At 39.6% G+C, this 24,184-nt stretch overlaps 1 protein-coding gene across 5 annotated transcripts in view; it reads left to right on the forward strand.

Annotated features, from left to right (window-relative positions):
- Nucleotides 1-24,184, forward strand: part of agbl4 (AGBL carboxypeptidase 4) — a 300,075-nt gene that overhangs the window by 211,066 nt on the left and 64,825 nt on the right. For 4 of the 5 annotated variants that reach the window (XM_007903659.2, XM_007903665.2, XM_007903663.2 and 1 more), the window contains 2 exons: nucleotides 3,145-3,210; nucleotides 16,070-16,159. In XM_007903659.2, coding sequence (XP_007901850.1) covers nucleotides 3,145-3,210; nucleotides 16,070-16,159 — 156 coding nt within the window. The remainder of the gene's footprint in view (nucleotides 1-3,144; nucleotides 3,211-16,069; nucleotides 16,160-24,184) is intronic. The other variant, XM_007903660.2, reaches the window with a different exon arrangement.

Below are 24,184 nucleotides of genomic sequence, written 5' to 3' on the forward strand. Positions count from 1 at the left end.
TGAGCGTGGACTTATCCTGTGATACTCAGCTCAACTGGTCAGGATTCATTTATTAAGCTTTGAAATGCCGGCACACTGTTTAACTGTTAGGGAATTTCGCAGCTGAGATCAATCCTGTTCTCACTGAAGGTGTTGATAATAGTAATAATGCTTACATTTGATATAGCGCCTTTCATGAAAATAAAGTTAATCTAGACCCAGGTGAAATGTCTCCCCACCAACAGAGTTCAGTGAAGTTAATCTGGGATCTGATCTGGGACTATTCTTTAGCCCACTTCCTCATCCTGCCTGACATCACTGACCAGGCATTGCAAAATGAAGCCCTCAGCAGTGTGACTTAGCCTCTCATTGGGTAAACAACAACCCGTAACAAATTACATTTGTATAGCGCCTTTCACGACGGGAGGATGTCCCAAAGCGTTGGACTGGCAACGATTTGCACCTGAGCTAGCCTATCTGGAGAGCCAACTATGTGTTTATTTGTAAAAATTACTATTGTCTGCAAATTTCATGCTGTAGCTTTCTATAAGGCTTCAAAGAAATAATTTAACTATTATTATTCCCAAAAATGTGCAACTAATGCAAATCTGAGTAATCAAATCCATTATTAAAATTGCAAACCATGCTATTCATCTGAGAAGTGCAGCATTATTGGTGGGAAGCTCACTAGCCTGCTTCAAACCCATTTTGATTGGTGCTCTAAAAACTGCAAACAGAATAGATGTAACTCAAACCAAATGCCTGATACACACAGGGTATATTTTATATATATCTTGAAATCTACAGCAACACCTCAGCAATTTGGTGAAATAGTGTCAGGCAGAAAATTACTTTGAGATAACATTAGAGGGAAAAATCTGTCTGCCACTCATTCTTTGGTAAATATTCTTTCCATATTGGGCTATCAACATCCAAGGGAATCTATAAAGTGAAGTGTCATTAAATGCAATGCAAAAAAAATGGTATTATCAATCAACTGGCAAGTAGTGGTTCATTGATTTTGCTCCATCTTGGCTCAAAACATGTGCTCATCTCCATCGGAGAGACCAGGGGATCAACGATGTGTTTGAAGCATCAACTTGTTTCTGTACTTTTAGGGGCTAATTACCATATGATGAAGATCCCACTGTGTGCACAACCGTCCGTTAAAAATGACATGACAGATATGAATTCATACAATACATGGGAGCTGCCAGAGCAGCGAGTAACAGGGCTGTGATTTCCTGTGATGGTGCTCCATTTACCTCACTATCCTGAGATCCCTCAGCTGTCACTCACTGAGGTTTTTGTCAGCTTTGCTGCTTGTTTTCTAGGGAAACAGGTGCGTTACTTGTCATTTCTTGTGCTGTCTTTGTGCCAAGAGCTATTTAAAAAGGTGTCAGCAGTCGCTGCCATCACTTAATAGGTATGTTATCTGCAGCATTTCCTGACACTGAGAGGGAACTGCCTACAAGTGCTTTACATCACAGACTTTCTGACAAGAGGAGGGATGTAAAAGAACCTGACTGTAAAAAAGACAAGAGAACTGCAATTGTGACATTCTGTTAACACTTACACAACTCCAGCTGATCTAAACTATAGAGCCCTAGCATACACATTTTTGTCAGATCATTATCCAAATTGTTTATTCTCCAGAACAAAGTAACTTTAGTTTGTGATTTGCTGATTTCTGTTGTGTTGCATTATCTTCACTGCATCATTCTACCAATTCAGCTATCAGGGATAAGGCCATGCACAATAAAGGATGGCGATAAAATGTGGATCTCAGCCCGAAGGAATGCAAACAATTTCAGCAATGAGTACAAGCCTGTAATCACTGGATATAATGGGTACAACAAGCCCTTTAATTAAAATAAATCTATATGTATATTTTAAAAATCTTCAAGGCACTCAGAACTTTTGTTGGGTATATATAGGTTATAATGGGTAAGATTATGATAATAATAATCATATTATGTGGAGTCCTGTAGCTCAATGGTTAGAGCACTCGGCTCGCAAGCGAGAAATCTGGGTTCTATTCCCGGTAGGGCGAAAACTTGGGCAAGTTTCCTTACTCCACACGCCTCTGTTTATCAGCAGTAAGTAGGAAACCGGGCTAGACGATTGGCCGATCGCTTTTTCAGTGATAATAATCCCTCAAAAAAAAAAATGTGATCACTCAACTGTTTGTGGGATGCTGCTGTTCACAATTGGATGCCATGTTTTGCCTACACAATATGCAATCAATTCTCTTTACAGTATATTCTGTGAAGCGCTTTGAGATGAGTAGAAGATGTGAAAAGCGCTATATCAAATGCAAGATTATTAATAATACATCTAGGCCATTTAGGAGTGAAACCACGGAGCATTTGTTTACACAAAATAATGAACTATTTTGTAAGATTATTCTTAATTATTAAACTAACCTTTTTACCTCCTCTTTTATGTTGTTAAATATCTTTGGTTTCCTATTTTGTTTCTCTATTTTCTGACTATTCCAAATTTGTTTTTTATCTTTCTTACTGTTAGTTAAACATCTTATTTATGTTGCGGCTTATTTCTTCCAGGTCCCACTGGACATTTTGGGAGATTAGAGCAACTTTTTTGTATAGATGTATATATACATATAATATATCATTTTCATAGACTCAAAACTAGCCTGACAGTCTGGATGTGAAAAGGTAAAAGACTAGTGATTGACAGGGCAATGCCATAGATGAAACCCTGTCAATCTCGTGTGCAATTTTCACATTTGAAATAGGAAGTGCGAGGTGTGAGCGTGTATACCTGCCAGCAGCCCCGTGGAGAGATCTCACCTGACATCCAGGATGTGTGGGACAGGGTCTATCTGATTCTAGTTATATATAACTGTGTAGTGCTTGATAGAGATACTGGGTCAAAAAGTTTCTTTGAAAAAGTTTCATTCCAGGAACTGATCCCACCAAGACAAACAACACAAAAACATTTATACCAGCAAAGTTGGGCAATGTATTTAATATGCTTCTGAATCTGGACTGTACATCCATTATGTTCTTGTGGTTGGAGACATCAGAAAAAATAAACTGATTCAAAAACATATTGTAACGTAGGGAGGATTGTGTTAAAATGGATGGAACCGTTACATATTTTACACTCAATCTGCTCTTTTTCCATTCAAAACCAAAGGCAAGGGCCTCAAGAGAACAAATGACTCAATGGTGTTCAGGGGGATTCGAGAATCACAGACAGAAGGTAAATCAATGAGTTTGGGCTGAACTATGTGGTCTGTTAACTTGATGCATTGTTCTGCCATATGGCCTAATTATATGTGCCGCTAATTGTATCCCCAAATGTTTATAATGTGCACCTTATAACAGTGGAATAAAATATTAGGCATCACAGAAATAGAATTTGGAACCAGTTACATTTTCCCATTCTGGTGATTAATACTGGGGCGAATAAAACCGTTGTGTTTTGCTGAGAGTAGTCTGGCAGCATTGTGATGTTTTAGTTTACTTTAATAACCTCGACCACAGCTACACTCGACTGGGGTATTTGGAACTTGTGCTGTTATTTTCTATTCCAAAGGATGTACCATTTTCCAGATGTATTTGTTGATTCTCTTTTTCCGCACTCAGTACATGTCGGACTCTTATTTTGTTTCCATACAAAATTCCCAATTGTAAAGCTAAACAAAAGGTTAATTGGACAATTAAAAGGTCACTGTGGCAGCGACAGCTGACTTTTAGAAGTTAGAAACTTCTGTGTAAAAATAGAGAGCAACAAGGAGTTTAAAATAGCAACCATATGCCACCACCACCTTTGCTGCAATAACATCGCGCACAAAATATACACTTGACAGTATAGGTTGATGGTGTGGTCGAGTTGATCATGTGACCGGCTGTTTAATCACATTAACAATCAACGTTAAAATGTTCGAGCTCTCAACTTTAATTATTGAATTCAGTGTCAAAAGAACATACAGAAAACCTGCTTCAGAATGTGAGCTGTATTTAAGAATTTACCGAATTCTGGACCCTCTGAAATGCCACAAAAATAAAGTAAATCTGGTGATTTCTTCCCAAGTACAGACAATGCCAATAAACATTTCAACCCTGGTTGTGGGTCAGAAAAATAAGCCCCATCTTCCCTCTTTACTGACAGCAACGAGGTGGCTTCATACCTGGCAGTCTCACAGTATGAGAGCCAGACCTCTTGGGGGTGCAATGACATAAGAGCGTTAGATACACGAAGCAAAGGACCCCCAAAGATTAAAGCTTTATAACTATAAATTGATAATAACATTATGGGTCTCAGCACTGCCTGAATTCCACTTCATAAATTACTTTTTGTTAGTAATTATATTATTATAAGGCATGAAGAAGGCATTGTATTGAACCTTATCATAACTGGTTAGACTAAATAGATAGAAATATTCAAGAGGAAATGTTGTGTTTTAATTACTGAAGTACAGAATGCATTCCAAGGTCATGGTTAGTGACTGCAGATCTGAACAGAAAAAAAATAACAAGTCTTCTGTAAATATGTGGCACCAGCTGTCTGCTCGTACAAGACATTGTTGGGTATTTTAACACAAATTAATCATGTATACTGACAGTTGCTGGTGTGGCATTCTCTGCTAAACTTATCCTCTTTAATTAAAAGTGGATGCTCAGTCTTCAGACTGACAGTCTCTGGATATGTGTGTTGTTTAATTGAGGCCAACAGTATGTCTATTCCACTGTGTCTGTATTTAAGCACTCCTTAGGTTTTGCGTGGTTGTCGTGCTTATAAAAAGATATGGATATCGAACAGGGCAGTGGTGATGACAGAAAAGGTCATCGGCATGCAAACTTTAGCTTTCCTCGGGTTAAATTGAATGCTTAGCTTGGCTTGTTAATTCAATAATGATTGATTCAAATATCTGAGCGTAGATATGAAATGTTATATTGCAGCCAATAAGTCTAAAAATGTTGATGTATTTTGTTAATGTTCAATAACAGAATAATTACTTTCTTATTGGAGTGTATTGGGGAGAATTTTCACCTATCAATACATGTCCAACCCATTGTGTTTATGCTGGGAAACAAAGTATTTCTCCAACCCACATACCACTGTTGCTTCACATTATTTGGAGTGAACAAGGACAATGTGTAGTAATTATCACATTGACAAAAATTGTGGGTTCAAGTGTTTTGGTCTAAATCTCTCTCTCATTCCCCCCCAATTTCAGCCCAATACATTGGACCAAGGTCAGCCTCTGACTCTGACCGCTGCCGTTGTTTTGGAGTTAGGCCAGTGTCCTGAGCAGCAGCAGTCAAATGGCTTTTTTCGTGGTGGCTACAGCTGTGTTAAACAGAAGCGAAAGATGTTGACCTGTTTCATTCCCATGGTGATGCATATCTCTATGAATAGGTCATCATCCCATCTTTGGTTCTTTGCATCCGTGACTTCCCATGAAATGAGTTCTCTATCTCAGTTCTATGGTTTGAGGTGGCAGGGAACAGGCAGAGAAAGGAAAGCAGTCTGCTGTCTGCTTGAACGTACCTCCAAACAGCCAGAATACAGGCTTGGAAGCAGATTGCCTACCTACATTTTGAGCCAAGATATATGTGTGGTATAGTAACTGGAAGAATAAGGGAGGGGGAAAGCTTTGCAAAAGGAATACAGATGTTAACGTCTTGAAATTAAAGAATAATAAAAAATAATCTTTGCATTTGGCATAGCCCCTTTCATGTCCTGAGGATGTTTCAATGCATTTCATAGGGTTTACTGTAAAGTGTAGAGCTTGTCGTGTATTTCTGAAAAAATTCACTAATCGTGACATACTTTCAGTTCACTTGAGTTTGTAAAATGTGTCGTAAAATGTTTTATTTAGTTTGTCCCACTGCAGTAGAGCGAAAACAGGAAGTAAGAAGAAGCACATTCACTGAGCAGTTTGCTATTGTCACTGATGACCAAGATAATAAAATTAGTGCCATATAGTGTTTTTTGTAGTGTTTCCTTTGGTGTGAATATGTTCACATGTTAGCAAATTCACTACTAATAGGCAAATAGAAACGAAAAGCAATCTCAATTACATCAATTCCACTTAGTGTGTTGTAGGTCGGGGGGGTCTAATGTTTTGGCTGCTGAGTTCTGAGTAGGATGTTCTACTTGATAAACGTGCACATACCGAAAAAGCTATTTTTGTTATGTTTCCAGAAACATAACATAATATTTACAGTTTATGGAGGGATCGGGTGGGCCAGATGAAATTGAGGGTGGGCGGGGGGAAGAAATCTTGTAATTTGTGCTTCTGCATAAATAAGAGATTTACACGATACAAAACGAGACCCAATCAGTATCATACGCCATATCAGTACAAGCCCCAGAAGAGTTCTTCTTTGTATCAGGTTCACTGTACCAAGCGAGCAGAATTGACTCACTGGATTGTTATTTTTCAGACAGAAGGTACATTTCGTTTATTTGGAGGAATACCAAAACTCCATCCAAGACTTCCCTATGTTAAGTATATATGGGATGTAACCTTGTATGAACAGGTTCTGCATAACTGTGGGCTGCAATAAGATATTCAGTGTGGGTCCGCTGCACAAATATGGAAACTGAACTAATAAAGGCCATACTATCATTCATAAAAGCAACAGGAGTTTATTGAGATTATTATTAAAAGTTATTTCTGGGATGAGGAGGGAAAGAAGCGGATATGTGGTTACAAATAATCAAAAGGCACCAAACAAGAGATGATATTGGATTAACAGACACAACATCATTGAAAATTGACTGCGAGAAACATGCTGACTTCTAATTTTATTTGCAACTGATAAGGAAGAGACTTTATTTTAACCCTATTTTATTTTAAAGTCTCTTCCTTATCAATTGCAAATAAAATCAATCTTGTAGTTTTTCTGTTTCTGTGTTTTTTTGTTTAAAAAAATTATAATATTTGGGGTAAACTGAATTGTTTGTAAAACTAACAGAAATTGTATTGCATTTTCCATAATCTCAATTTTCACTCTTGACTTCTTCATAAATACATATAATTAAAATAGAATGTATTTACATGAGCCTCAGTACAATATGAATTTTTGCATTTTATTTTTATTATTCATTTTGCTTCGTAATATACTTAAAATAGCTTCATACTTCTTGAGAGGTGTATTGTTGTCAATATAATTTGCATGTACTTCTCGTCAGCATATGTCAAACGATATGGGAAGATTTTTAATTAGCTAGATCTGGCGAATGTTATTGGTTCTGCAAGAAATCGGACCATGAACAGATTGTGCTGGGACTAATAGTGACATATGGGGAATGGGTTCTGTGAATGTGCAGCACACTTCCTGCAGAGAGTCAGTGAATGCACCAGCCCACATGACGGTGTGTGCAGCACACAAATAAAACACAGATTGGTAAAGGTCATAAACATGCGTAGAATACAGGCAAGCCTAGCTCGCTTTCATGACTCACTTCGGAAAGGTGGTTTGCACTTTCCAAACAAATTTACAATGAAACTCGGTGTGTGTGCGTGCAATTAAAGTGTCACCTGGAACACACAACACAAAATACCATTTCTACTGTATTTACTTGGTTGCCTAATGAAATAACTCGAACTTAACTACAGCAAATAGCAATTTTATCAAATGTCAAAAGCACATTTGAGCCCTATTACTTGGGTAATGGTGTATTTCCGAGTATGTGGTAAAGCTGCCATTTTCTGCAGTGTAGCAGAAGCATCTGTCTAGTAACCCCCAGATAGGCAGTATGTCGTCTTTTTCCTGTAGTTTTTATTAAACATTGTATTTAAGTTAACTGGTAAAATTTGGTGTTACACAAGTAGCCATGCTACTGCGTTTTTCTTTGTGTGTTTTTTAAGGAAAGATCAAATGAACTAATACCCGATAAAGCAGAGTTATTAACACAATGACGCTTGTTAAGGGTTGCCCAGGAGCTCTTCGAGATTGGGGGAAGGTTTGAAATGTCACTGCTGAATTAGTCTAAGTAATGTAAATCCCTCTGGTTCTATGATTACAACATGCAATCTGCAGAGAGCTGCAATTTGTTTCAGTCGATAATCAATACTTGGCAGAAAAATACTGCTTTGCAATGTATTGTTAAGGGACTTCAAAATAAAATGGGAACCCAGATAATTGTAGCAAGTAAGATTCAAAGTCATTGATGGAAGTTTCTTAAGGCCAGAATATTGACATTTGTACAGTGCAAAAAAAAACACAGAAAGCTATGCTAATGCAAATAAATAGTTGGAGATTAGAAAATTATATGCAGTAACATTTCTAACCTTGATGATCGGACTGGATTTGTTTTCTTAAGTAATAGAAATAAATTATGCATTTTTAGATTTTGATCTTAATCTTCATGTGGTATCATATTTAACTATTCACAATTTCAAACCATATTATTACAAGATCACAAGATTGGTCTGGATTAAGAAAGCCCTTCGACCCATCCGCTCTCATCTCTCCAGAACACCTGCCCACCTATTCCCTCGTCACGGCATCAACGTTTTTAAATGACTCGTATCCTGGCCTCTACCACCTGTCCTGGCAATGTGTTCAGTTGTTAATTGCTCTCTGCGTAAAGAATCTGTCCTGAAATTGCCCTTTACAACTCTAAACCTACGTTCTCTTATTCTTTATTACTGTCTTGATGCATCCTAAAGTATTGATCTGAGTTTACTTTTTCAATCCCATTTAAAATGTTATACACCTATATGAGGTTCCCCCCGAGATATCTTTTCTCAAGACTGAAGAGCCCGAGTTTGTCTAATTGTCTAATTATTGTTCAAGTAGAAACTCTTTACCTTCATTGCACGACTAACCATTGCACGACTAAGTCACGTGTCGGTTACCAACCTGAGCTGCACAACAAATGGTAACTCCTTTGAAGGTCCCCGTGTGACTCAACGAAAATCATAATTCCTTATTTCCCTCCAGTGTGAAAGGTTCAGGGCCGTCTCCATCTAAGATTACTTTGAATAACGTACCATGATTGGGAGCCCTTTGGCAATGTTTGTAAACTTAGCAAGACACTAAGACCTTGCCAGCATCTCCCACAACGCTTGCACGGTCACTTTGTTGAACAATTTTGTTAGGTCAGTGATTGCCACAAACCTGCCTTAGGCTCCTTGGCCTTCTCCTATGCTTGACAAAGCCTGAAGATCATATCAGCTGTGCTGTGGTTAGTTTGGAACCCATACTGGCTTTCATCAGAATATCTGCTGTATATAGCTGTGAGCCTGTAGAGGAGCACTGCAACGACAATGTTTCTTTTGTTCAAAAACAGAGATGTGGGCAACAGCTATTGCAATGTGACTTGTCTCCTTTGCTCTTGTAGATATTGACGAAGAGAATCCAGATCATGTAATGTAAAACCTTCCATCTGCCCATATTGGCGTAGGAGGTGTGAATTAGCGATACTCGTCAATAGATTGATAAGTACAGAGCCTCGCAAGTACCTAGCTGAGGTTGATACCCCCTGAGATGCAGATCTCGGCCAGGTATCAGGGAGCTTTCAACAACAATCAGGAATCATGCAATCAAAGCTGAGATTGATGTCTGAACAGAGTTCCACAAATTAGAGAATTTTGTTCCTCCTCAAAGTGAAGGCCATAGTAGCTCAGTGATTAGAGCACTCGCTTTGCAAGTGAGAGACCTGAGTTCAATTCCAGGCAGGTCAGGGCGAAACCTTGGGCAAGTTTCCTTACTCCACACAGAGCCTAATAATAATCCCTCCAAAAACCAAAAACAATAATAAATTGGTCATTTTCAATCTACGACTGTTTGTGGGACATTGCTGTGCGCAATTGGCTGCCGCGTTCGCCCACAAATGTACAGTCAATTCACTTTACAGTGTGTTCTGTGAAGCGCTTTGGGACGTCCTCCCGACGTGAAAAGCGCTATATCAAATGCAAGGATTATTATTATTATTATTATAGTGCTAGTTGATTGAACGCTTTCCCACTTCGGGTACTCAGTGCAACAGTGTGAAGATCAGATGGTGCACAGTTAGATGCCAAGTAAAGCTCCCAGTGTGAATTTGTCCATTTTCTACACCCGTCATGATATAGGTTCTCTGAGTGAGATTGCAAATTACAGTGAAAATAGAGGTGGATCATTGCTATAAGGAGCTGATCTGAGACCATGCCGACTCATTTCACACAGCGCCCTTTAAAGCAGTAGTCAGAGGACACATTCATCACATCAGTCCAGGTTACATTCATTCCAGAGGTGAAAGGTCATTGTGCTAGCCCACTGCATTCCCCCTGTTTTCCCCAAATCCAAAGTTATTGTTTTAATTATAATCTTTCATTTGGTCCTCCAAAGCAATGGTGGTGCTAAAAATCGGATAGAATAAATCACTTGTATTGTAAAGGATGTGCCTGATGCTTTTTCTCACAATATCTCTTTATCCTTAAACTTAAAAAGTCACGGGGACTCCAGTCTACAATAACATCAAGTTTTGCTGCTGCACACCGCTATGTTACTTTTGTTACACAAAACCATCCCAAACACCTTTTCTGTACCTAACCTTTCAATAATTTCCTAACCGATGATTAAGTTATGTATTGCATTTTCCCTGCTGCAACATTATGTAATTGTCTTTCTCCAAGCTCATTGATTCTATAATTATTGTCCCTTAGCTCATCGATTATATAGTTTGTCGTCTTTTTACTCAGAGCTGGAAACCATACGCTGAGATTCCAAATTGAATCCTACAACCTGTTCATCTGAAAGATTTTAAGAATTTTGATGAATAAAATAGTGAAAATACTGGAGTATTTGATCGGTATATTATATCTCCTAGAAATATTCAGCATTGGGCAACTGTGAATGTTACTTCACAGAATACACAGACTAAGTTAATAATAATAATAGTAGTCAATTGCATTTGATCTAGCACCTGATCACGCCATTGAAATATCTCAAAGCGCTTCACAGAGTATAATGTAGTGTGGATTGACTGTATATTTTGTTATATTTTATTATATTAAAGCAGACAAGTAGTATGATGTTCTTACCTATGTAATACTAATAAAATTTGTAAAGATCCTTTCTCTGGGAAGGTATGTACATAATTTCAATATTTGCTTTCAGTTTTTTGTGATAACCACCTTCCTAACTTTTCTACGTCAGAATCAATATCCTTTCGCAGTTCAAGATCCTGGTCCTCACCTCCATGGTCTTGCTCCCCCCCTACCTCTGCAACCTCCTCACCCTCTACCAACCTGCTCACTCCCTCCTCTCAGCAGACTCCGGCCTGCTTCGCGTCTCCCGTCGCGCCTTCCCCACTATTGGCGAGTGGGCCTTCAGCCATTCTGCCCCCACCCTCTGGAACTCCATCCAGCAATCCCTCCGCCTCACCCCTTCCCTTGCCTCCTTCAAGACCTGTCTCTTCGACCGTGCCTTCGGTCACGCTCCTTCCCCCTCTCCGATTCCAACCCCCAGCTCGGGTTCGAATCACTGATTGTCCAGCGCCTTGGGACGTCCTCCCGATGTGAAAGGCGCTATACTCATGTAATTTTGTTGTTGTAGTGGTTGGAACGGTCTGGAGGCTGACTTCAGATGATCACCAGATTATACTCTAGTGAGATTACAGTCAATAGCTCCAGTGTGGAGCTAGCACTAGCAAGAGACACAATGGTCCAATAGCTTTCTTCTATGCTGTAAACTCTCTGTGATTGCATTCCTCAAGTCAAATTGGAAAAATGTATATTCCGTGAGTTCTGATAAATGTTCCCTGTTTGTACCATGTTCTTATTGTAAGATGAGCTGTCAAGTAACTGTTCCCCATTTGTGTTACTCAAGCACAGTAATAGCCACGTGCTCAACGATGCCTGTCCATCTGATCTGCTGTGTTACTGCAGATATGATTCATCTTGGCAGGTTTGGCAACTGATATGTGTTTTGGAGGGGAATGCTGAAGTTTTCATCACCACACAGTCACATAAAGGGCCATGATCATTGTTACGAAAATGGGAGCTCAGTGTTCTTTTCTTCAGGAGATGGGTCACTGCTCACGGCAGCATGCCTTTTACTCCTCGGACTGGGCTCTGTGGTTTTTAGTATATTTGAGCCTTGTTCACTCATTTATTTTAGGCATCTTCAAACAACGATTCCAAAATCTGTCAAAGTGAAGTCAGATGAGCATGTACAGGATTGGTGGATTTCATTTGCTAGAATTGCAGTGGTATTTACAGCAGCAGTTTCTGTTCTGAGAATAGAAGAGGCAAACTGAATAGAATTCTAACCCAAATAATCCATTTTGCAGCTTTTCAACCAGTCACTCAAAATGTTAAACCCGAAATTATAGCTCAGCTTGAAAGCTTTGTGAGAAATAGCTTTTTGTATCTGAACTGAGTTTACCACACCGAATCATTACCTTTAAAAGCTTTGCATCAATAATTTGAACATTGTGCCTTTCTTCTGTCACCGGGCATCAAAATAAATTCTATATTTTCCACTTGTGCACTTAAGACGAGTTTAAACACACACATTTGCAAATGCCAGGTATTTGTAATAGGCAAATGCACTGACACGTTGCTGTAATCTTGCATGTCTCTTACCTGTAACTTATTTATCAAGTCCTTTTTTTTGTTGTTGCTTTTTATATTTATTGTGATTTTCATTCAATCATTTTTTAAACTCTTCAAGCATCAATCTGGCAAATAGGTTTTTTGTTGCTTAAAAGCAGCTTGTTCTATTCACAAGAGGTAATTACCACTTACTGCCTGCATTAAAGTTATTCACCCATTGTTTGATTTCTGCTGATTTGTGCAGGGTTTGTGAGCAATGGGACATTTCTGTAAAAGGGGGTGCCGTTTGGAATTAACTCTGCGAGAGGCTTGAAATGAGCATGACGCAGTATTGCTTCTTTTTTTGCATTTTTATTAATATAAGGTGACAGACTGGAAAAATGTCCATCTCTGCTGCTGATCCCATGGTATAACATTTTATGGAGTATATTGCTGCACATCCATTTAGCATTTGCATTTATTTATGGCAATGCAATAAATATCATTTATTGATTTTTCCCTCATCCCCCATCATTATAATAGCAGTACAATTAGCGAGAATATGTGGTGTGTAATGTGATAGTTATCACCAGAACAGAAGTAATGGTCCTTTTTGTTCCTTGCCTAATGACTGCCTGAGCTGAACACTGCTCTGGTTTTTCCCCCCAGGTTTTTTGAGCTCTGGATCACCGCCATCTTGAATTTAAAGAATGGAGGAATTTTCTTTTTGAATTTCACTGCTTGAAGAGCTTCTTAACTTCAGCTTTTTAATTATAGAATTATTCGAGGCCATGATCTGGGGAAAGAGCAAGGAATCTGCACTCTCCTGGCTCCATTGTAACGTTTTCCTGACGAGCCCAATAAACCAGACTCTGCATGCCGCAGGGAGCGACCATTCTCCAACGCGAGAGGGGGTTCAGATCAGATCCCAACCATTTGACAAATCCTGCATAAACAGGGTTGTGCATTCTGTATCATTTATTGGTATTACACAGATAGGCACATCTTATTGACAGTATCATGGGATACATGATAATAATAATAATCCTCGCATTTGATATCGCGCCTTATCATGTCTTTGAGATGTCTCAAAGCGCTTCACAGAATATGCTGTAAAGTGAATTGACTGAATATTTGTGAGCGAAACGCAGCAGCCAGTTGCGTACAGGAGCGTCCCACAAACAGTTGTAACTTGAGTGACCAAATTTTTTTTCAAGGGATTATTACAACTGAAAAAGCGATCTGCCAATTGACTACCAACTGGGTTCCTACTTACTGCTAGGTATACAGGCATGTGGAATAAGGATACTTGCTCAAAGGTTTGCTCTGCCCGGGAATCGAACCCAGGTCCTATCGCTTGTAAGGCAAGTGCTCTAACCACTGAGATAATTATATCAAATACTGCAGATTTCCTCTCATTATTTTTAGTGACTGATTTCCGTTTATCTTAGTTTTCTGCTCAAAATAAAATATGGAATATTTCCTGTTGTAAAAGGGAAAACCCTTTACCACTTTTGATAAATGTTTAAACAGCAATTTTCCAAGCTTTGTTGCAGTAGTTTTATTATTTATAACTGTTGGAACAAGCTTGCTTGGAATCTTTTTTTTCCAAATAACTGATGTTCTGCTGTGGTGAATTTATACTGCCGGGAAAGGTGGCTTCTAAATAAGGTCAATAACCTCAAAAATCAGGTCTGCTTCAATTTCCGATTAGGACATTGGAATGAAAAGATCTGCCAGATTGTAATTAATTGGTGGAACAGGCTCAGTGGGCTGAATGGCCTCATCCTCCTGTTTTTCTATGTTCCCGAGCCATTGAACAGATTGCTGAGAGCTTTGAGTGGATCACTGGAGACCAGCTGAGTGTAATATGTGGGTTAGAACTGCACTGGGGAAAGTCCTGAATCCATCCCTCCCAGGTGCTGTAAGGAGGGTTCCAGTAGCATGTGTGCTGTTTGAGCCACCGCTTATGCTGCAGGTTGGACATCAAATTATGGGTATAAATGAAGCCATAGGTCGTCACTCCATTACAAATATACAGTTAAGTTACAGCCTTTATGTAACATCCAGGAAAATAGTAGCTCTTCTCAAGTCATTGTGGTTGTTATTCCCAGTTATCAACACAAAGCCACCTTACGTGTCTGGTTATTAAGCTTGTTCTCTGCAGGCGGAGAAGCCCCATGGTATTCTCAGTTTATCCTCTCTCCAAGGTTAAATACTCCACTAGCATTAAGGGCTTTTTGAAAAAAAAACACATGACATCTCATAGCATCTGGTAACAGAGTAATTCTTATTTATTCACGGAGAGGGGAGCACAAAACTGAAATCATTATGTTCACACCATGCCCAGCACTTGGAGGGGTTGTGAGAACTGAGCATATCAAATGTGGGCCAGTCATTAGTTTGGTTACACAACAGCACAGGAAACCAAATAGCTATTGGTAGTTTCTCGTTTGTGTGATTCCTTTAGGCATTTCTAGCATATTGGAAAAAAATATTTCATCTGCAACTTGACCTTTAAAATGGACAAAAATCAGATTGTCTGTCTGATTGTTTCAACTTTCCAGGATGGACATTTTATTGAGAAATAAATCTAGGTTGGATCATTGTCTAAGACTTCCACAATTACTAATTGTATTACTGTACACTTTAATTAGAACTGCCATCATTTGCTGAGGGCTTTGTTCATTTGTATCATTTGTTCAAAAATATTGCTTTGGAAATATTGATGCAAATAACTAATAATAATAACAATAATAATCCTTACATTTGATAAAACGCCTTTCACATTTGCAGGCCATCTCAAAGCGCTGCATACTGTGCAGTCAATGTGTATTTTGTAGGCCGGCACTGCAGCCTATTTGTGCACTGCAATGTCCCTTAAACGGTCATGATGCGAATGACCAATTGTACATGGGGAATTGTTGGCCGAGATACTGTGCAAAACTTCTTTTTTTCATTAGTGCGGATGGGTTCTTGGTACAGTACCTCCAGACATGAAGCGCATTGGATTATCTGTCGAGACAGTGAGTTCAACATCCTTACGTGGGTCTTGATGTCAAAGATTCCATGGCACTATTCGAAAAGGGAAGGGGGATTCTCCTGGCCAACACCCCCCAATATCATTTACCTCATGGCTGATGGTGGGACATTGTTATGAGCAAATTGACTGCTATGACCTCACCTACAAAATACACAGTCACTACACTTTCCTGTAAATCCTGTGAAGTGCTTGAGACGCCTCGATGACGTGATAAAGGAATGTTATTATTATCCTGTTTCACACGATTTGATTTCCAGGAGTTCAGCTGATGTTCACGCAAAATGTTGAAAAATAAGATTAAAAAATTCAACATAAAGAAAGATTATTTTGTCATATTTATCCTACTTATTTACAGCAATAATCCTTTTTGCACCGAATGCTGGTGCGTTTAATCTAAGACACATTTAGAATTTGAGAATTAGACACAACCACTGAGAAGACAGGAGAACGTCTGTCAGGAATAAGAATGAGGCAGTGACTCACTCCATTTTTAATACTGTTTTTGTATTCTCCCCCCCACCGCTTTCCTCCAACAGCAAATCTCAGTCCAGGAGCAGAACAAAAGGTTGTTTTCATCACAGCCCGTGTGCACCCTGGAGAAACGCCCGCATCATATGTGTGTCAGGGTGAGTCCTGCATTGCACTTCAAATTTACTTGTGGATTAAATAAAACATCACAGGCCTTACTGCTCCAGATGCCAACTATTGCTTTGCTTAGTTTAAATAAAGCCAGAGAACAGTGTCTGAAGAACATACTATACTCTTGCAACGTTTTTTTGTTAAGAAAATCTTTTGATTCATTGAAATTTATATAATATTATAATTGAATTTGCAATAGTAATACAATACTGTAATTATGACTGCAGAATGTTGGTGTTTAATCTAGCAGCCTTGACTGTTCCTTTTATTGTAGATTGCTATTATTACCTAAAAGAACCTGTAATATCTGGAATAACAATTCTCAACATGCCATTCTTCGGATTACATAATGATATTGGGAGCTCCACTGATGGTTCAGTGAATTTACAGTAGCTAAGCTGTACAGACAGAGAAAGTATTAGATTTTATCCCCAGTTTGTACTAAGTTAGCTGCCTTTGGCATGGCAGCAGAACTGTTGGCCTCAAGTTCCTCCCTTTCACATAAAGGAGGGGACATCAGCCAGACCGCCTTCTCTTGCTGTAAGATTGGTGAGAGTTGGGTGAGGACAGGATAAGACTCAGTTGTGATCCCCTGCATTGGCAGAGTCGGCTGACACGCACTGTCAAGGCTCAGAGTACAGTACAGTAAAGACCAGTTGGAAGAGACTCTGGGATACTCCACAGCATGAAGAGTGCTATATAAATGCAAGTTTGTTGTTTGTTGTTGACTCCTCATAGCTGGAGAAAAGGAGACAAACTCTAGCTTTCAAGGAGAGAAGAAGTTGGCAAGGAAGATAAAAGATGCATGAAAACCTGAACAAACTTTCCCTCATTATTTGTATGTGTATTGACTGTTTATTCATTGTTCTGTTGGATAAATTGGGATATTATTTCAAAATATCATAGAGACACTGGAAGGTGCGAAACTGATCTCATTTTCTAAAAGGTTTGCTCCCTATGTCTCACACTGCTCCAATTCCCACTGCCAATATATATCTCTAATTCTCTGTTGAAACCGTCGATACTATCTGCCTTTTTGGACTGTCTGCTTCATGCTTTTCCTGGTTAAAACTAAATTGTCTATTCACCATCCTGGCCTGAGCTTGCCCAGTGTTGCATTGTGCCTATTATATAATAATAATAATGAACCCCGCATTTGATATAGCGCTTTTCATGTCTTCTAGGCGTCTCAAAGCGCTTCACAGAATATGCTGTAAAGTGAATTGACTGTATATTTGTAGGTGAAACGCAGCAGCCAATTGTGACCAGCAGTGTCCCACAAACAGTCATGGATTCCCTTTAAGATACAGAAAAGTTTCATCAGATTATCCTTTAATTGTTAGTTGTTTAATTGGAAATTTAATTGTAAATTTCCCCAGGATCTAAGGTCTTTCCTTGTAGCTCTGACACCTAAACCTATACCTTATTTGGTTGCCTGCTATTGTGTTCTCTCCTGTGCAAGAATGCAAATGTTGGAGCCAACTGATGCATACATAAACCCATATTTCTCCCCGTGTCCCAGCCAACAATTCCCCAACTGAAAACAATGCTCATTCGCTTCATGGCAGTTTGGGATGTTGGCTGCAACACTCGGCTACAAATATACAGTCCCTGCACTTAACAGAAGACTCTTGAAATGTTTTGACATTGTAAGGCGCTGTACCAAATGCAAAGATTATTATTATCGAGTGCAGGAGAGGAAAATTACAATGTTAGGGGATAAAGTTACCTTTTGCTAAACCTTGGCCTTTATTTCCACCAGAGAGAGTTTATGTAGCAACATGAAATATTTTTAGAGCAATGAGTGCCCTTCATATAGATAGAATAAAAGGGGTGAAAAATGCAATGTGTGCTGCGATAATTACCATGGGTGATATAATTATTACAAGTCACATGTTTCACCCCATAGTTGGCTCAAAGAAGGATTAAGCATTACCACTGGATTACAGTAATCATTCATTTGTTCTTTGACATTAAGCAGGTTTCAAGCAGTGTATGTGAAAAATGTGTATTTTTTTATCCTTGCACAATTATTCGTCCGGGTGTTTTGTGTGGTCTAATAAAAGAAAGACATTAGGGTAGAAATACAAGTTCAATACTTGTAAATTCTCTTCCTCATAGGCCTAATAATGAGGATTGACAGGTACATGCTAGACAAAAGATTGTGACAGAATCTCTTTAGTATAATAATTTTCCTTCAGAACTAATTAAGAGCTCATCTTGCATGGTTTTCCAGATTGATTTCATTGAAATTACTCTTTAGTCTCATAAGGCAAATTGAAGGAAATTGCAATTGCTTTCTGCCTTTTCCAAGGGTAGAGGTTTATTATATCACATTCTTTGTACAGCAACAAGGTTAAATCACTGCATCCAGATTAAAATCTTATTGAAAGGGAAAATACTGCAGATGCTGGCAATCTGAAATAAAAACAGAAGTTGCTGGGAACACGCAGCAGGTCAGGCAGCATCTATGGAGAGAGGAAAGTGAGTTGATGTTTCAGTTCGATCACGTTAACTCACTTTCCTCTCTTCATCGATGCTGCCTGACCTGCTGAGTGTTCCCAGCGACTTCTGTTTTTATTTTAAAACCTTAATGAGTTTGTTTAAAATTGTATTTCTTTATTTCACCAATATGCTTCCAATCTGGGCTTGGATTCTATATGCCACCCACAAAGGCAGAAAAAAACGATTTCCTAGTTTGAACAAAAACAACCACAACAAGATTTCATTTATAGAGCGCCTTTCACGTCGGGAGGACATCCCAAGGCGCTGTACAGTTGGGTCAGGACCCGAGCAGGGGGGAAATGGTCAGGGTGAGGGGAGGGAAGGGAGGGAGCGAGGAGGGGGGAAATGGTCAGGGTGAGGGGAGGGAAGGGAGGGAGCGAGGAGGGGGGAAATGGTCAGGGTGAGGGGAGGGAAGGGAGGGAGCGAGGAGGGGGTAGAGAGTTGAGAGGGGAGCTGAAGGCTGAAGGTCAAAGAGAAAGGTCTTGAGACTGGCCTTGAAGGAGGAAAGGGAGGAAGCGGCGAAGGCACTGGGGATGGAGTTCCAGAGCCTCGGGGCTGAGAGGCTGAAGGTCACTGATGGTAGGGCGGTTGGGGCGGGGGATGTGGAGCAGACCGGAGCCAGAGGAACGGAGGGTACGGGCAGGTAGGTAGGGGATAGTAGGTTGGAGAGGTAGGAGGGAGCGAGGCCGTGAATGGCCTTGTAGGTGAGGATGAGGATCTTGAATTCGATCCTCTGGGGATGGGGAGCCAGTGGAGGCGAGCGAGGGCGAGGGTGAGGGCGAGGGTGAGGGCGAGAGTGATGTGGTCGCGGTGTCTGGTGCAGGACAGTACATGAGCTGCAGAGTTCTGAATAACCTGCAGTGTGGAGGGAGGGCCGGGAAGGCCGACGAGGAGAGAGTTCCCGTAGTCCAGCCTTGAGGTGATAAAGGGGTGGACCAAAGTTTCAGCCGCGTGAGGGGTGAGATAGTGCCGTAGTCTGACGATATTCCGCAGGTGATGGGAGGCGGTGCCAGTTGTGGTGCAGATATGATGGAGAAAGGACAGCTCAGGGTCGAACAGAACGCCGAGGTTCCTGATGGCTTTGAGAGGTGGAGAGTGCAGCCTTGGATGCTGATGCTGTCAGCGCCTGAGGTGCGGAGGCACTGACGCGAGCCAATCAGGAGGGCCTCAGTTTTGCGCACGTTGAGCTGAAAAAAGTAATAAATTTATATATAAAATTTATTTCATAAATAATAAATTTTTAAAAACTAACGAAGATCCTATCCCATGTTCCAAACCTGCAGTCAGAAAGTTTAGTTTGAATTGGAAGCTTGACCATTTTAAATTACAACTGGTTGCGTGAGCAAAATTACTACTATCTGTTTACGTGGTGAAAATTGGTTTGTAAGAAAAAATATCTAGTGAATAGGATCAGGTACCTTTAGCTGAATTTACTGACATCCGCATCTCTGAAACCAAGTGTGATGTTGGTGGCAGGAAATCAGCTCAGAATAGGGAGGCAAATACTGTAGTTTAAGTTTCACAATACCCAGGTCAGAAAGGCCCAGGAAGTATTGAGAATCCCAGGATTAAAGTATAATAATAACAATAATCTTTACATTATTATAACCCCTTTCCTGTCGGGAGGACGTCTCAAAGCACTGACCCAAGGAGAAAACTATTGTAAAAATCGTGTGCAATGGCCTTAAATACCATGAGGAGAACATGCTTGTATGTGGACAGAATTCATTCATTTGCTAAATAAAAATGGTTTTATGAACACTTAAGAATGTTAGACTAACAATCGTGACCTGCAGGATTGAACAGACACTAACTGGCAGCAGTAATAGTCAATTGATTTCATATCACTCTTATATTTGTTGAGTAAAACTAATTGTCACTATCAATGTGAGCTATCACATTCTGAGATCCTTGAAGAACTAAAGGCCATGGTGCCATCTGTAGCTGCAAGGATCTTTTTTTTGTGCAGATCTATGTGATTAGAATAGGCTTCAAAAATAAATTCCTTTAAAAAAATTTCCTTTAATCATTAAAAAAATAATAATGCACTCAATCCGCGACTGTTTGTGGGACACTGCTGTGCGCAATTGGCTCTCATGTTTCACCCGCAAAATATACAGTCAATTCATTTTATCCTGTGAAGCGCTTTGAGACGTCTCAAAGACGTGATAAGGCGCTATATCAAATGCAAGGATTATTATTATTATTATTTGCTAATTTATGCAAATCATCCAAAGATTTTAAAGCTAGTTTCACCTACTATTTTGTTTGGAAGCTGTCTGCCTCAGAACCCACCACCATCCTTAAGTGATACTATTGGTGTGATATCTATTCATTTTGTGTCTCGTATGGAGTACACACTTTCTCCTCAGAGAGATGCATCCTATTTAATTTAGTCTGTGGCAATGGAGGACCATTGGGACACTGCAGGAGGGTTTTGGAAGAATGAACTTTGTCACAGAAATTCATCTCCTTCCCTACCCTGTGGCCATACTGCTTCAGCCCCACCTCCCCGCCAGCCTGCAGCCATACTCTAAGACTGTCTTTGTCAGCAGATATTAAGATTCCGATGGTTAGATTTAGTTCATTTATTTATATGTGGTTCTCAATATACCAAAAGAACATTCTTAATGTTCTTTCAGCCACAAAATGTGTCATCATAAGTCTGTTTACTCTGGCTTTCCTTCCTCTTGTCTCATCCCTTTGTTATGAATAGGACCATCCTGATTGTGGCACCCACTCACCCAGTTCTTTTTCTTTGTACAAGATATGATCAGAGGAAGTGGGAGGAATGAGCTTTCACATAAGTACAGATTGTGCGCTACTCACTGACAGTGTGCTCTGCACTAAAGCATTCTGTAGGCGTATGCAAACTAAGAATTTCAATGTAAAGCGGCTAATAACATTGGGTCATGTTTCCTATTGATGCTGTGATTGGAGGGGGGATATTCTGGATGAGATCAAATAGTAATCCTAATCCTCGCATTTGACACAACTCCTTTCACATCGGAAGGACGTCTCAGAATGCTTCACAGGATTTCTTGTAACATGTAGCGATTGTGTATTTTCTAGACGAACAAGTTGAATGCCTTGTGTGATCTTGTGGTTGCATTTAGTGCACCAAATAACTATTACTGATAATTCAGCTGTCTCTTACTCTTCTTTCTTTGGTAGAAATGTCACCTCATGAAGAAATTATCCTCACCCTTATGTCAGCAAGGGACCATAGGTTTTATAGTACTGGTGTACACCTTGTGTTTTATTCATTCATTTGTAAAGCGATGAAGAAATACAATGCTGCAGTCCTATGTGCATGTGAGGGAGCAAGCATTGGCCAGTAGGTTTTGGAGCTACCATTATAGACTGTTGCATTGCATGAATTAGCTCTTCTTGAATGAGTTTGGTAAGATCAAGGCGTATCATTAAAGATTTGGGTGCATATCTCAAGAAAGTAGATAGCTGTGTCTATATTTAAACATGTCTAAACCACTAAAAGGTTCAATGGTATTATCAATTAATATGTTGAAAACAGATGGTTTATTATTTCAGGCAGTTTTTCAAATGTGCCTGTTTATATGAGTCTTCAGCTCTGTCCAGACATGTAAGCATCATTATAGCCATTTGGCATCTTATTGCCACTATTCTTGAGCACGTAATTACTGACTGATGAGGATCTAATGCACTTAGTTCTTCCTGTCTAGGTTTTTTTGAAAATTCAAAAAAAAATTAACTCTCATTACAAGAAGATTTGTTTGTTCTCATCTTTCTGACCTCCAGCACAGCCACAGCCTTTGTGTATAGCACTTCTCCTAATATTAGTCTAATTGGTTTGGCAATTAATCTACTCAGCTGCAGAGGAAATTTATAGCATGCAGGGAGCAGTTTGATTTCCAATAGGGGATCTGAGAGGTAGCATTTTGATGGCCTTGTTTATGTAGCGCCCTTGTATGAGAAATTCCATGGCTGTGGTCAATTAAGGAGAATTTAAGGATGTATTAGTAATGAGAGCGAACAGTGTTGTTAGCCTTTGCTTTCCTGTTTACTGGGAAATGTTGCAACTGGCGCAAAATAAATCACAGCTTCTGTTTCTCTTTTTAATCTGAAGCAATGACATTACATCCTTGATTGTGCCTTTACTTCTGGAGAATCCTGAAGCTCAGCTTAATGAGACCCTCTAATTTGTCTCCAGTTGATAGCATCGGCTGCAGAATGCAGTTTGCATTGATTTGTCAGGAGAATGACTGGTGCCCTGCTATCTAGTAGGTTTAATAATCTTACATCAATCACATGTTTTCTGAACATAATTGACTTGGGTCAGCGCATTGTTCAAATGGGTAACTCAGCATAATTCATTACTATTATTTCACCTGAAACAGTGATTTTCATTGCTTGTCTCTTGTGGGTTTGTCTTAGTTTATTGTGCAAGGCAAAATTGGTACCTTGTGGGGGAAGCAAAAACATTACAAAGGCACTTTTGAGCAAAACAAAATATTTAAAAAGGTTGTTTTAAGTGGGATTAATCTGTGTTTCCTTTTCGCCTTTGTCTTTAATGGGGAATAAAGTAAATACAGCTCGGGAGCAAATTGGTGTAGTGCTGCTTGATGCAACCATTTACTGTGAAAAAAGCAGTGCAACAGTGGAGCAGCTTTAACATGTGAACCATGGCCCAACTGATTTTAACCAAAAAGCTCAGATCTGCAATAAGGCCTGTGATGAGTAATATCTCCCTCCTCTATTTACTTCAGCTATTACTGGTGCTGAGGGCATTGTTCCAGGTGCAATGACAATGCTCCAGTCCATCACCCCATTTGCCTCTTATTCTTTGAATAATCCTTTCATTTGACACAGCACCTTGCGTATTTGGACCCACTTCACAGGATATACAGTACTGTAAAATGTAGTGCCCTGTGTATTTTGTAATGACTCTGAAGAGAACGAGTATGGGAGATGTTCTGGAATGTCATTTTGTTCTTTATTATTATTAATCCGGAACAAAATACATTTTTGCTTAGAAAAATATGGGTTTATAAAGGACAATGAACATGGATTTGTTAAAGGCAAACCATTTCTAACAAACCTGATAGAATTTTTGATGAAGTAACGGAGAGGGTGGATGAAGGTAGTGCAGTTGATGTAGTTTATGTGGATTTTCAAAAGGCGTTTGATAAAGTGCCACATAAGAGTCTTGACAGCAAAATAGAAGCCCACGGTATTAAAGGGACAGTGGCAGCGGATACAGAACTGTCTGGGAGACAGAGAGCAGAGAGTGATGGTGAACGGTTGTTTTTCTGACTGGAGGGAAGTGCAGTGGTGTCCCCCAGGGGTCGGTATTGGGACCACTGCTGTTTATGATCTATATAAATGACCTGGACTTGAGTATAGGGAGGGCAATTTCCAAAGAGCAGACTGCAAGAGGACACAGACAGACTGGTAAAATGGGCAGACACGTGGCAGATGAAGTTTAATGTGGAGAAATGTGAAGTAATGCATTTTGTGAGGAAGAATGA

This window comes from Callorhinchus milii, unplaced genomic scaffold (assembly GCF_018977255.1).
Source record: "Callorhinchus milii isolate IMCB2004 unplaced genomic scaffold, IMCB_Cmil_1.0 Scaffold5, whole genome shotgun sequence".
Lineage (NCBI taxonomy): Eukaryota > Metazoa > Chordata > Chondrichthyes > Chimaeriformes > Callorhinchidae > Callorhinchus > Callorhinchus milii.